Consider the following 13,209-nt stretch of genomic DNA (forward strand, 5'->3'; position numbering starts at 1 on the left):
GGGCCCGAAGGTGGAGGTGGTACCGAGGCTTTTTTTGACGGTGTCGAGGGGGTGGATGGGTCGGGGTCAACGTCTGTACTCACGGCCCTTTGAGCTGCAGTGATGTCTTCGACATCTGAATCATCTGCTTCAGTGGTGCTGATGATGGCTTCCTCGACTCGACCCTGCTCCGGAACATCGACACCATCTTGAAAGATGTCGTCGGGGATCGAAGATGACGAGTGCGCCATTGTTCTTCGTGCTCGTCGGTCCCGGATGGTCTTTTTGGAGCGGAAGGAGGCACAAGCAGGACAGTCTCTAGCCTCGTGCTCTGGTGAGAGGCAGAGGTTGCACACCTCATGTAGGTCGGTGTGGGGAAACTTCGACCCACATCGAGGACACTTTTTAAATGGCGTCCTTTCCATGAGCTGGAGATGAGGCCCGGGTAGGCCCGAAGGCCTTTGTCGACGACAGGAATCGAAGACTTCGAAGTTGAAGGGTCGCATGTGGCTGGAGACGCGATCGAAAACAATACTGTCGAGATGGGAAGGATTGCGCGTTGAAAGAGAAGACCATTAACGGTTCCGAACTGGAACGCGAGAACACATCTGACCCCGATGGCGGAAAAAAACAATCTGAGGATGGAGCTGATGCCTATGCGCACTATGATCCAAAGGAGGAGTCACATACCCCGTGACTTCCAAAGACTTTCCAAGACAAAAACAAGTGCAAACATCCGGGCCCAAAACCAGATGGCAATCTATGCAGTGTGTACTCTGCAGCTCATATGCCTCGAACATATTTTTTCTTGTGGAAAAAATCCTTTCTCTGCAGCATCACCAATTTTAGGGGTGTTTACTTACACCCCGCGCTGTGTGAGATTTACTCAGGCACAGCATTACTGCATTGTGCACTAATACTGTGTGCAGCAAAGGATTTACATATGCAAGACCACATTTTATAGTTATTTTAAACTTCTATACAGCTATTTGCATGTCCAAGCCAAAGTTAACAAAAAGGCAGGGGAACACAGAGACTCCTTGGAAGCATACCTGTCCCCAAAATGACTTAAGAAACTGGCAGTAAATGTTAAATTAAAGTAAAACAATAATTCTATGTCCGGACCGGAGGCTCAGATTATGCCTTCTTCCTTCGCTTTATTACATCAGCAGCCATTTTAAAACACAACTAAACTACTTTTCCCATGAACAGCAGAGAAATAGGCAAAAGTTCAGAACATAAGTCATTATCTCTCCGCAGTCCTGTCCCAAATTGGTCCTACTACTCTAGTCACTCTCTCTTTCTTCGTAACTCAGCACCAAGTGAAGTAATTTTTTCTTTTTTCTCCTGTTGTAGGGTTGACTTGATTGTTATCTCCCGTTTTCTGGGACGGCTTGACTTAATCTGTTCTCTCCACAGAGTCCCTCGGTTGCGGGGCACATTTGCCTAACTTACGCAACTTTACTGCCCGTTTTCTACTGCGGTGAGGTCCTTCCATCGCTTGGGGGCGCTGTGGCATCGCTATAGGCAGCGCGAGTTTGGCACTCGGAATACAGTGCTAACAGCGCTGTCCTGTGGAGAGCCCAGCCTTGTTCCCAGTCACCCGTGTGACACCCTGGTTTTGGGTTGGTACTGTCTGTTGCGCAAATTGTGTGTACACCACTCCTCATCCTTATTGCCCAGCCATGCAAGCAGATTAAGAGCAGTTCCAGGAGGAGGACTCCTTGTCCTTCCTCCCTTGGGACGATTACTTCTACCAGGTAGTAGATGATTCCATTTATAGGGCTGTCAACCAAGCCACAGAACCCTTAGAACAGTGCCTCTAAGCGTAGATTGGGCGAGAGTGCGCCAAATGGGCTAAACCCACGCCAGACCTCCGGGGTGGATGTAGATGCTTTCGCGCACCTGAAGCAGCTAGTGCCGGCGCACCCACCAGGTAGTTCTCTGAACCCCTCCATGCACCGCCACCCCAGAACCCCAAGATAATGGTGATTCCCCTGGGGATACAGATGACGACTCGGGTCCCTCTAGCCCATACCCCCCCTCTTCTGCCCCGGAAGGCATTTCAGACATGTTAGACCCGGATGACATCGTCCACCCACAATCGGCAGACTGGGAGCCAGAGGATAAGGTGGCCAAGAATGTCACAAGCTGTCTGTGTAGCCCATAGAGGAGGACGTTTGTAACAGCCTCCGGGTGGAACGCCCTCGCCCCAGTTTAGATGGCAAGGTTACCCTTACACCATTGACCCGAAGAAAGCGATGTTCCTGGCCAAGTTTGTCAAGGACCCTAAGAAGGGTATTGACCGGTCCTGGCGCTCATACCAGGACAAGCTTCTGGATAAGGTGGGCCCTTTGACAAAGATCCTAGACATAGCAGAGGAGGCTAAGGCCTCAGGTTCTTTAATCTCCCCAGAAGTGTTGTCGGGATGGGCACAGCATGCCATTGTGTTCCTGGGGAACGCAAACTGTGAGCTCTCTACAAAGCAGCACCGCTCCCTTTCAATAAAGGTGGACCCTAAGTTGTGGGACCTTGCCTCGTCTGAGGCTTGAGCAGTGGTCCAGGGGGGTATGTTTGGGGACCCCTTCGTTAAAGAACATAGTAAGTTTGTGGCGACGTGAACTTCACTGGACAAGGTCTAGTCCAACATTTGCAGGATCTATACGCCTAAGGCTTTCCATAGGGCCGTTCATGGCAGTGGCTGCTCGACCGGCCGCTACTCTTACTCCAACCCTGACATGTGACAAGGCTCCGGGCGTGGGCAGTATCAGGACAGCACACGCTTCAATACGTTCTACCATAGCAGAGGACAGAAGTTCCAAGGCCGCGGAGGCTACAGAGGTCAATCCAACACCTCTGGCAAAGGTGAGTGTGTTGCCTAAGGCGCACCTGCGAGTGGGTGGTTGGTTGGCACTTTTACTCCCAGCTTGGGCTTCTATCACAAGCGGCGCTTGGGTAATTCAGATGGTGCAGGGCTACCTGGTGGAGTTTTACGGCTGTCCTCATCAGGTGACCTGTGCCCGTCCCATTTTCTTTTCCCAGCGCAACACAGAACTGATAGACGAGTTCTCCCCCTTATCAAAACATGGGCGATTTGCCTCTCAGAAGAGCATCCCAATGGGTTTTCCTGCAATATTTTCCTGGTCGACAAGGCCGACGGGGGCCGGAGACCAGTGATTAACTTGCAGGACTTCAACGAGTGGGTGGTATATCGCCACTTCAAAATGGAGGACATGCACCTTCTCAGGGACGTGTTGAGGCCTCTCGACTGGATGGTACGGCTGAATCTGAAGGACGCGTACCTCATGGTCCCGATCTTTCCTCCTCACCACCGTTTCCTGCAGTTCAGGTGGGACACCCAGGTCTTCGTGTTCACCACTCTGTCTTTTGGGCAATCCTCGGCGCAGTGGTGTTTCACAAACATCCTCAGGCCAGCGGTGGAATTCCTAAGGGGGCAAGGCATACGGATGATAGTCTACCTAGAAGACATGCTCTTTCTGGCCCAGTGGACCAACAAGCTGAACCAACACTTGTGGAAAGCAGTGAAATTATTGCAGGGGTTGGGGTTTGTTATAAATGAAAAGGAATCTCTTCTGACCCCATTTCACTGTGCAACCTTTTTGGGGTTCAAAATAGACTCCGTCTTCTCTACGGCCCGGAAGATGGCGAAGATAAGGCAGGAGCTGCACCAGACCTTGGCCAAGCCCCAAACTTTGCTGTCCCAGCTTGCTCGACTGGTAGGCGTTCTCTCTTCCTCAATTCAGGCCATCTTTCCCAGCCCCTTGCACTATTGTGCGATACAGCACCTCAATGCACACCATCTCAGAAAGGGGCTGACTTATTCTCAATCCGTGCCGCAGACAGCGGAGGTGAAAGAGGTGATGGTTTGGTGGCTCACTCACATGGAGGCATTGAACAGGAGAGCAATCTTCGGCTCCGCCCCGGACGTCGTGATCAAGTCCCACGCCAGCCGTTCTTTTTGGGGTGCTAGATGCGGGGATTTTTCCACAGGTGGAGCTTGGCCCACACAAGAACAATCCTTACACACCAATTGCCTGGAGCTCCTGGCGGGGTCGTTTGTGGAGCAGTGCTGGACCAAAGACAGGATGCAATCTTGCGTGCTTCTCTACATGGACAATAGTTCTGCCATCAGTTACATCAAACATCAGGGCAGTACTAGATACCACACCCTGACGAACCGAGCCAAATATTTTTGGAACTTTTGCCTAGCGAACCAAGTGTCAGTCACAGCGGAATATCTCCCGGGTGGGTCGAACGAGGCGGCAGACTGGCACTCTTGCCACCTCAGACTCCAGTGTTTGGAAACTGGACCCACAGGTGTTCTCTGAGCGGTCGGAGGGGTGGGGTCCCTTTGCAGTCGATCTGTTTGCATCACAACTGGCTCCTCAGGTGCAGAGATTTTTCAGTTGGAGGCCAGATACTCAGGTGGAGGTGACGGATTTCTTCCTCCAGGACTGGTGGCGGGAGTGAAGCTACACATTCCCTCCTTTCTCGATCACGCGGGTCTCCGCCCAAGCACGTCGCCAGCACTCTTTGGAGATCTCAAGTGTGGTTTCTGGTTCTTCTGGAACTTTCTTGGAATTCTTCAATCAGACTCCCTCACTTGCCTCACATCCTGCTGAATCTCAATCCTCATCGCCTGGGGGTCGAAGGGACGTTACGGATGATGGCCTGGTCGATCTCTGGCGACATTGGTCGCTCCCAGGCTTTCCGTGACACACCGAGTCATTCCTATGCAGAGCATGGGCAGACAGCACGACCAAGAGTTACCGATCTGCCTGGAACAGATGATGCCATTGGTGTGTGCAACGGAGCATTCATCCTGTGGGTTCGGATGTAGACCACATCCTCAATTTCTTGGCGGGCCTCACACAGGAAGGCTTAGCATACCGCTATGTCAATACGTTTCGATCTGCAATTTCAGTGAGCCATTCCCCCATTAACGGTTCTCCGGTGGGGGAGAACCCATTTGTCTGCAGGCTTCTTCGGGGACTTTGTCTATCCCTTCTACTGGAGCCTCGTTGCTATGCATTTTGGGATGTGAATCTAGTGTTGAACCTTTTCCTATCCTGGCTGCCAAATAGGTTTTTATCTTGCAAGAAGATTTCGGCTAAATTGACAATGCTATTGTGTCCGTTTCCTTGCAGGCTTGTGTCAGACGCGAGGGCCCTCGAAATCTTGGCCAGAGTTTTCTCCCTGGATGGGATTTCATTTACAGTCAGCAGAAGGACCAAGTGCAATACCAGGATTATCTCATTCCCAGCCTTCTGGGAATCCCCTAAGCTGTGCGTGGTACACTGCCACCAAGCATACAAGGAATTGACTGAGGAAGTCCACCCTCCGGGCGAAAGACAACTGCTTACTGCCATTATGGACACCGTTCAGGGCGGTTTCTTCTCCTACCATAGCCAGATGGGTGCGCTGGGTAATACAGGAGGTGGGGATTGATACAAAAGTGTTTGGTGCTCACTCAGCTAGAGGGGCGATGACCTCAAAGGCATTTTATCTCAGAGCGCGTTTGGAAGACCTAATGCGCGCTGCTAATAGGTCCTCGGACTCCACCTATAAGAGGTTTTACTTTAAGCCAGTGCTGGAAGTAGCACAATTGGTAGTATACAAGCTTTAAACTGGAATAATCTGAGCCTCCGGCCCTGACATAGAAGGAAAATATACCTAGCTGTAGTACAGTTAAGTTTCAATTCTATTACGGACACGGAGGCTAGGATTATGCCACCCGGCAGCCACTGACACGGACCCTTCCCGTTCTGGTGTAATTAACTCAATTTAACGGTTGAAGGAAAATTATGTTTCATTGTTGAATTGTACTTGTAGTTATGCTTTGCATGCTAATGTTCTCTTTGGAAATCGTTCCTTGATGCACTCAGTTTAGAAGTGGTTTTCTGACGATGTCTGTTTTTTTCGGGGAATGATGGATCCAAACCGGATGCATGAAGTTCGTTCTGGAGCTGTTTGCGCGATTAAAGGAGGAGGAGTGAACAGAGTAGTGGGACCAAGTTGGGACAGGACTGTGGACAGAGAAGAAGAACTATGTTCTGAGCTTCTACCTATTTCCCTGATGTTCATGGGGAAAGTATTTTTGTTGCGTTTTCGAATGGCTGCTGATGTGATAAAGCGAAGTGTCATTAATAGAATTGACACTTACCTTACCTGTACTACATCTAGGCATATTTTCATTCTTCAATGCTTACTTCCAACTGTTAAATTTTTGCATTAAGTAATATTCCCCCGCACCATAAGATCAGAGCACTGCAGTCAGGAATAGGAGCAGTACTACTCTCAGCTTGCGGATCAGCAAACGTATTATTCAGTTTAGTGTGCATTTCTCTGCTGAACACTACTTATTTACAAATCAGGAAAGCTACTGTTACTGGTTCCAGTGGTAGCTAGACTCATGAAAACTTTGCTTATCTTCCTATTGGCACTGTTTCTACAACCACTGCTGCTTCTGGCGGCTGCTAAGAGACGTCTAAAATTATCTCCTCACTGGTGCTAACAGAAGATAAGACTCCACACCCCAACCAAAGTTATTTTCTTCAGAAAAAAAGGGAATATCATAGTGACTTCATTCTTGCTGAGCAAATCTTTAATCAAATGAAAACTGTTTTATATAATTGTTTAAATTTCAATGGAAATTTACTTTCGCTCCATTTTTTAGAAACAAAAAGTATATTCCAAGCTGCGAGTTTATTACAGCCCTTGTATGTATGAATGTATATACTAGTATTTATATAGCACACACTTTGGTAGGATGTAATTGAGAACTGAGCACAGATGAGAAACACAAAAATCAATACAGCTGTTCACCGTAGTTTGTTCTAGTGTGGTTCTTGAAAAGTTATATCTTCAGTTTCAAACTCATAAGTTCCTCAAGTTCTAAGACAGGCTGAACATTGAAGCCAGGTAAAATCGGAGTAGCCGGCTAAAATAGCCTGCGAATAGGTAGAAATAGTAAAGCAGTTTTCAGACTTTGCACAGATGGTATTAATTATGAAGAACAAATTAGAAGAGGTTTTGAATGAAGACAGAGATGGTTACACCGTGGGGAGGTGCAATTGGGGGAGCGCAAAGAGTGAAAACACTGAACATTTCCTTCATGAAATTGTGCAAATTAAGAATTTTGGTTGCAAAGTAACTTTTTTTTCTTCTTAAGGATAAGTTGTTTTTTTTTTATGAGTGTGAAGGAAGTCTTTAACCTCTGTAATAGTAAGTTCACAATATTCTAATCTCCATCTGTGTTCTATTTTTTTCTGCAACATAAATTTAGCTACACTAAGATGCTTGTTAAACAAGGGGTCACTGGGTGACAGTGGAGGGACTGGGAGACAGAGGAGTATAGAAAGTGATCTAGTGCTGACATAATTCATCAATTCGAATTTTTCACATGAGTGTTGATAAAAGAGCCAGAGGGTCAAGTCTCAGCTAGGGATATAAACTTCAAATTTGATATAAAATGATCAAACGGAATAAGAGTGGTACTTCCACACTTCAGAGACCGGGAAACCACAAATGACTTAACTGCCAGGATGAGCTCAAGAATATGATCAGCACTTTGTGTGGGGACTAAAACCTGGTAAACAGGATTTAAATCCAGAAGAGAAATGATCAAGGTCCTAGTGATACCAGTGTCCGTGGCTTTGACGCATATATTAAAATCGCCACGGATCAGCAATGAATTATGGCTGCATATTAGTGGTGAAAAGAAGTGGCCAAGATTAGTGAAAGGAAGAGCAGTACCAAAGTAAGCCCAAAACAGGTGAGGTAGTGGGAGTGCAATGGAAAAATCTAGAAGCAGTGCATATGACAAAGCCTCTAGAGGCAGTATGGGCAGGGGGGATCTTTTATAACAAGAACAAGCCGATTAAGAGTCAGGCCAGATGTCCTCGAGGGCCAAGAATCAGTAATTAATATTAAATCTAGGATGTAACCAAGTAGAACTTCATTAATCTCAATCCCGTGCTTCACTACAGAATGAATTGATTGCTGAGCACTCAAGAGTCACGACCATAAACGCATGGGATGCAATTTGGAATTAGACATAGGGTGCGTGCGCATGGACTCAGCAGGCTTCTAGTTAAGGTCACTGTTTAAGATTAAACAGTCACCAGAGCAGTAGAAGCAATAGTGGGGTTCAAAGAGTACACCATCTCTACAGTAGCTTATGTGGGGAGATCTTACTTACCGGTGAGCTCCTGTGAAGAGAAGGAGCACAACAAGCAACATGGCTGGTGAAGGATGCAGATAGACACAAAAATGCTTGGTTCTGGCACGCAAACAGCATGTCCGCTGCCAGCCTAAGCACAAAGCTGAAATAAGTGTCCATCATCATTGTGTCTGGGCGTGGGCAGTAGTTGCCAGGTAGCACAACAAGCGCTGGCCTTAAATTTAAGAAGCAATGCGGTCAAATGAACGCAGAGTCCAGCATCTCCTCCTAATCAGCACCTAGCTCTCAAAGCCCCACATCTACTTGAAACCATGTGTCGATTAAAATAAGGAATTTAAATCTGTTAGAAATATGAAAATCACACAGAGCAGAAGCAGAGGACTCACTGCCAGGTGAGCCAGGCACCTCACAAATATAAGGAAAACAAAAGCAGTTCAAGTGCTGTCAGCATGGTCTCAATTGAGCTGGTTTTCCTTCAGCATTCAAGTTGCCAATCAGCCTGCTTGCTCAGAAGTTTTAAGTAGTTGCCTTTCATAAGGCTGGGGGAGGTTGTTGCCAGGCAGTAGATGAAGCGTTAAGCAGAATGGGCAAATGAAAGCTAACAGAGCCAAGCCGCTCCATGTGTCTGCGTCAAGCTCCCCAAGCACCGCACCTATTGAAAACCAAGTGGAAATTAAAATAAAGGATGCACAAATAATGTGTGAAATAATATAATTATAAAATGATTAGAAACAGAAGCAAGAGTGCTTGTTCAAAGGTGAGACGGGCACTTTTCTAGGTCAAGACCAATAAAAGTTGTTCAAACGCTGACAATTTAGCACTCAAGTTCCACTTTTTGATACGGTTTAGACATTTTGATGCATTCTACATCATTTGTCGACTGCTCACTAGAACTGTATTGGAAATGGGGGCCAAATCCATGGTGAAATGCTTACGCTGCTAAAAATCTTGTGTTTGGATTTAAATCTAGCACCATTCACCTCATTTCTCTCTATTACATTGATCTACTAATTTAAGAAAATACTGTTTATACCCACCTATCACTCTTCACGTACACAGTGAGCAATGCTTTCGCTGCCTCCAGCATATCATCGTCTTGTTCTATGAAAACCAACGAGACCCACTCGCATGAGTGTTCAAAATGTTGAGAATCGAGATGGCTCTTCAAGAACTCCAGCAACTGTGACATGAAACTTTCAAATTCACCTACAAACGAAAACATATGCAGTCAATTTCTAACAGCAAGATGGTGAGTAAAAGCAATGCCGTAAACTCAATTTTTTCCAGAACAAAGAGGCAATAAAATGTCAAAATAAGCATTAGTTAGGCAAGTATTAAAATTGACAACCTACCGTTAAACTTTCACTCTTTATCCAGAAGAAATATGTTCAATATATATTCAGGTTTCAAAATAGTGTGGGGCCTTTTGAAGTGGAGTGAGTGGTAATTAGAGGACATCCGCACAATACAACTGTGAATACATTATTAATACAAGCCATGATAGGATTCAAATGTATCCATCTACAATTTTCTCGATGAAAGTTTAACCTTGAACAGGTAGCACATCAATGAATGACATGGAGCCATCTCAAATTGAATGCTTCCAAAAAGGAAATTCTCGCGTGTGGCGACTGGAACAATTATGATCCACTCCCTGCATGGCCTGATGACCTGGAAAAACCACCTAAAGTATCAAAGGAAGTAAAGCTCTGCAACGCATCTTTCCCTACCTGGGATACCCACACAAGGTCAGGGCTACCATCTATCTTGTTCTGTCCAAACTCGATTACGCCAATAGCCTCTACCACAGATCACCTTTACCAACTATGAGAAGACTGCAACGGATTCAGAACTCGGCTGCCAGACCACTCTTACATATAAAATCACAAGCTCAATGTAGAGAGCTCTACATTGGTTAGGCTGCCAGAAGATCCACATTCAAGATGCTTTGTATCACCCACAAAGCAATACTTGGAACAGGACTGCTCTTCATCAGAAAAAAACAAAAAAAAAAATCACAAAATGCATTCAACAAAGTAACTCCGCTCTAGAGTGGCACCTCGCCTCAAAAACCCACTGTACAAGAAAAAGACCCTGGGTGGCACACCCTTCTCTGTTCAAGCAGACCAACTATGAAATTATTTAGCCCCAAACATAAGATCCACAGAAAACTACCTTATCTTGAGAAGACAACTCAAGACTTGACTCTTCCCCACATAACCACCATACTAAAAAATAAGTATACAGCATATCCCTCTGTATATAGGCATTTATTTGGACTAAAGATGTGTACCTACATATGCGTATTGCATTGTATAAACAAGCATCCTAATTATGTTTTTAAAGATATAGATATTCGTTAGTTCTGTTTAACAAATTTACATATTACTTAGTTACATTATTCTGTGTTTAACATGTATACAAGTAATTGCATAAATAATTACATCTTTTATCATAACTATTCCTATACAATTGCTTCACTATTGAATTACAAGAGAAAAAAAAATTTGAGTACAGCAACACTTGAAAGTCTGAGTTTATTAAATGCAACTTTAATCTACATATATTACCTCCCTTATAAATATATACCTTCCATGTACATATGATATACCTTCCATGTACTTATGTATCTTTATATTTATTACTTTGCTTCTAATTCAGCATATCCAATGCACTACCCTATATCTCACCCCATATATATCTCACTATATATACTCTACCTCCACTCTGACTCATCTCAAACCTCATTCCACTACTCTCTCCAATTCACTACCCTATTTCTCACACTATAACACTCTCAATATATCCTCTACCTCAACTCTGACTCATCTCAACCCTCATTCTACTACGCTTTCCAATGCACTACCCAATTTCCCAACCTATACCTCTCTCAAAATATCCTCTACATCCACTCTCCAATTCATCCCAAACCCCATACCACTAAGATTATCCCCAAAGTAACCCTTTCTAGACCCTTTTCCTCTTCTACCCCTCCTAGCATAATCTCAGACCTCTTACTATTCAGATCTCCCAAACAAGCCTGTCTAAACCCTTCCCTGACTTTTCCCTGTTCACCTCCCCTTTACTCATCTAAAACTCCCTTCCTTCTTCTATCCCTCCACTATTCCATTTAACATCCAACTAGATTAACATGTCTACCGCTCAAATTAAGTTCATATTTTCCTATATTAACTCACCACTGATTCTTTTCTGGATTAGCATGCTACTTGCCGAACAGTGCTTCAACACCTCATATGGGGTAGCAAGCGCTATATAAATGCAAAACTTAACTCTATCGCTCCACTATCCTTCTCAATCCAAATACCAGACTAATATATCCACCGCTCACATTAATTTCACTATACTAATGCACCACTAATCCTTTTTGGGTTTCGGAGTAGCGTGCTATTCGTCGAAAAAGCACTTTGACGCTTCGCCAGGGGTAGCAAGCGCTATACAAATGCAATTACAATACAATATTGATTAAGGACAACGGCTAGGGCACTCCATGCTGAAAGGATCCTGGTGTCTTTCCTTAACTCTACAACTGAGCACGAACTGCACCAACGAGCATGTTGATGGAGTGATTAAATGTCACCATTTAAATTGTACAATAATGCATGTGATGATCAGGAACAGTAAAAAGCTTTTTTTTTTTTAAAAAAACAGCTCAGCAACAACGGTGAAAACAATGCTCATTTAAGAGAAAGTACTTCCCTGTAATAAGGCCAAAGTATTACCAACTTGTGGAAATTTTACATCACCTGCACTATAAACTGTCTAACAATCAAATACTATCTGTTGTTGCTTTTGTGGGAAACGCACAGAGAAGGATGTAGAACAGGCAGCAGTTTTCGTCCATGGGTGAAGGGCTGCCTATCCAACATGATCATATGCCCTTGAGCTTATATCCAAGGAGACCAATCTACAGGATGCATGTAGGGTGGCATATAGACCTGAGAAAAAGAGACCTGTATCTGTAAACGCAAATATTATATGTTTACTTTGGTGAAGTTGCTAAAAACACTTTAAAAAAGGGGGATCCTAGAATGCTATAATATTAGAAGAGAAAACAGAATCTAGGGGAAAATAGATGGCATCTTGTATCGAGCATATGCAAAGTTTCATCAGCCAAAAAAGCCGGCATCGAAAGAAAACAGAATGGGAACCATACCTCCTACATGGTAAAGAACTGAAATATCTGATATTGAAGGTGTAAAGTATAAGGAATGCCATTCTGCCTTTCTGAAAATCTGGTATAAATCTGGTATTTGTTAAGCACAAACTAATCGCCCTGAAGGGTGTCAATGCACTGGGGGTCGTCTGTGAGATTAAGTGAGCTTTTTCCCCAGTCACATGGTGCTGAGCAGAGCTGCCGCCGGCGCTGGGGATCTAACCGCCACACCTCTCCCAAGGCCATGTATGATTTAAGTATAGAGTTCATAAACTGGATGGGGCAAACCCACAAATAAAAACACATTTTGCCAACAAGGCCTTGAAACCATTCAGATTCAAATAAAGGAATGAATGGAGAGGTATTTTTCTAGGAAGGTGGCTAGCTTGCTCATGGCCAGCCATAGGAAATCCTTGAGGCAGAATCCATCAGGATAGTGTATAGTCTCAGACATGGCACAACAACAGGACTTAAGTTAGTAACCGGGTTACTGGACAAGGTCTCAACAGGGACTCAAGGGTGAAAAACAAGGTACACCTTCAACTGCTTTAGCTAGACAAAACAGCTTTTAGACGCTGTCGAAATTTGCATTAATTAAGCAACAAATGTGGAGATTGATGTCCTCCACCGCATGTTGCCCCAATGCAAAATTGCCAATGCCAAGTGCTAGTTTTGGGTAACTTACTCTCCAATTTGGGGGTGAAAGGAAATAAGAAATACATTAACAACCATTGTAGAAAATATGATAACACTGCACTAAAGAAATGACTGCAGCCAAATTAGCTGAGCAGTGTCAACTATTCTAGGAACATACACTATCACAGCAAAAAGATTAGAGTGTTAAAGTCAAGCA

General features: G+C 44.7%; 1 protein-coding gene across 1 annotated transcript in view; it reads right to left on the reverse strand.

The window, feature by feature from the left end:
- The window catches only part of LINS1 (lines homolog 1), a 181,893-nt gene that overhangs the window by 20,800 nt on the left and 147,884 nt on the right, over nucleotides 1-13,209 (reverse strand). Inside the window, exon 6 of the mRNA XM_085644535.1 lies at nucleotides 9,220-9,388. Coding sequence (XP_085500661.1) covers nucleotides 9,220-9,388 — 169 coding nt within the window. The remainder of the gene's footprint in view (nucleotides 1-9,219; nucleotides 9,389-13,209) is intronic.

Source organism: Triturus cristatus, chromosome 3_1 (genome assembly GCF_964204655.1).
Source record: "Triturus cristatus chromosome 3_1, aTriCri1.1, whole genome shotgun sequence".
Taxonomy (NCBI): Eukaryota; Metazoa; Chordata; class Amphibia; order Caudata; family Salamandridae; genus Triturus; species Triturus cristatus.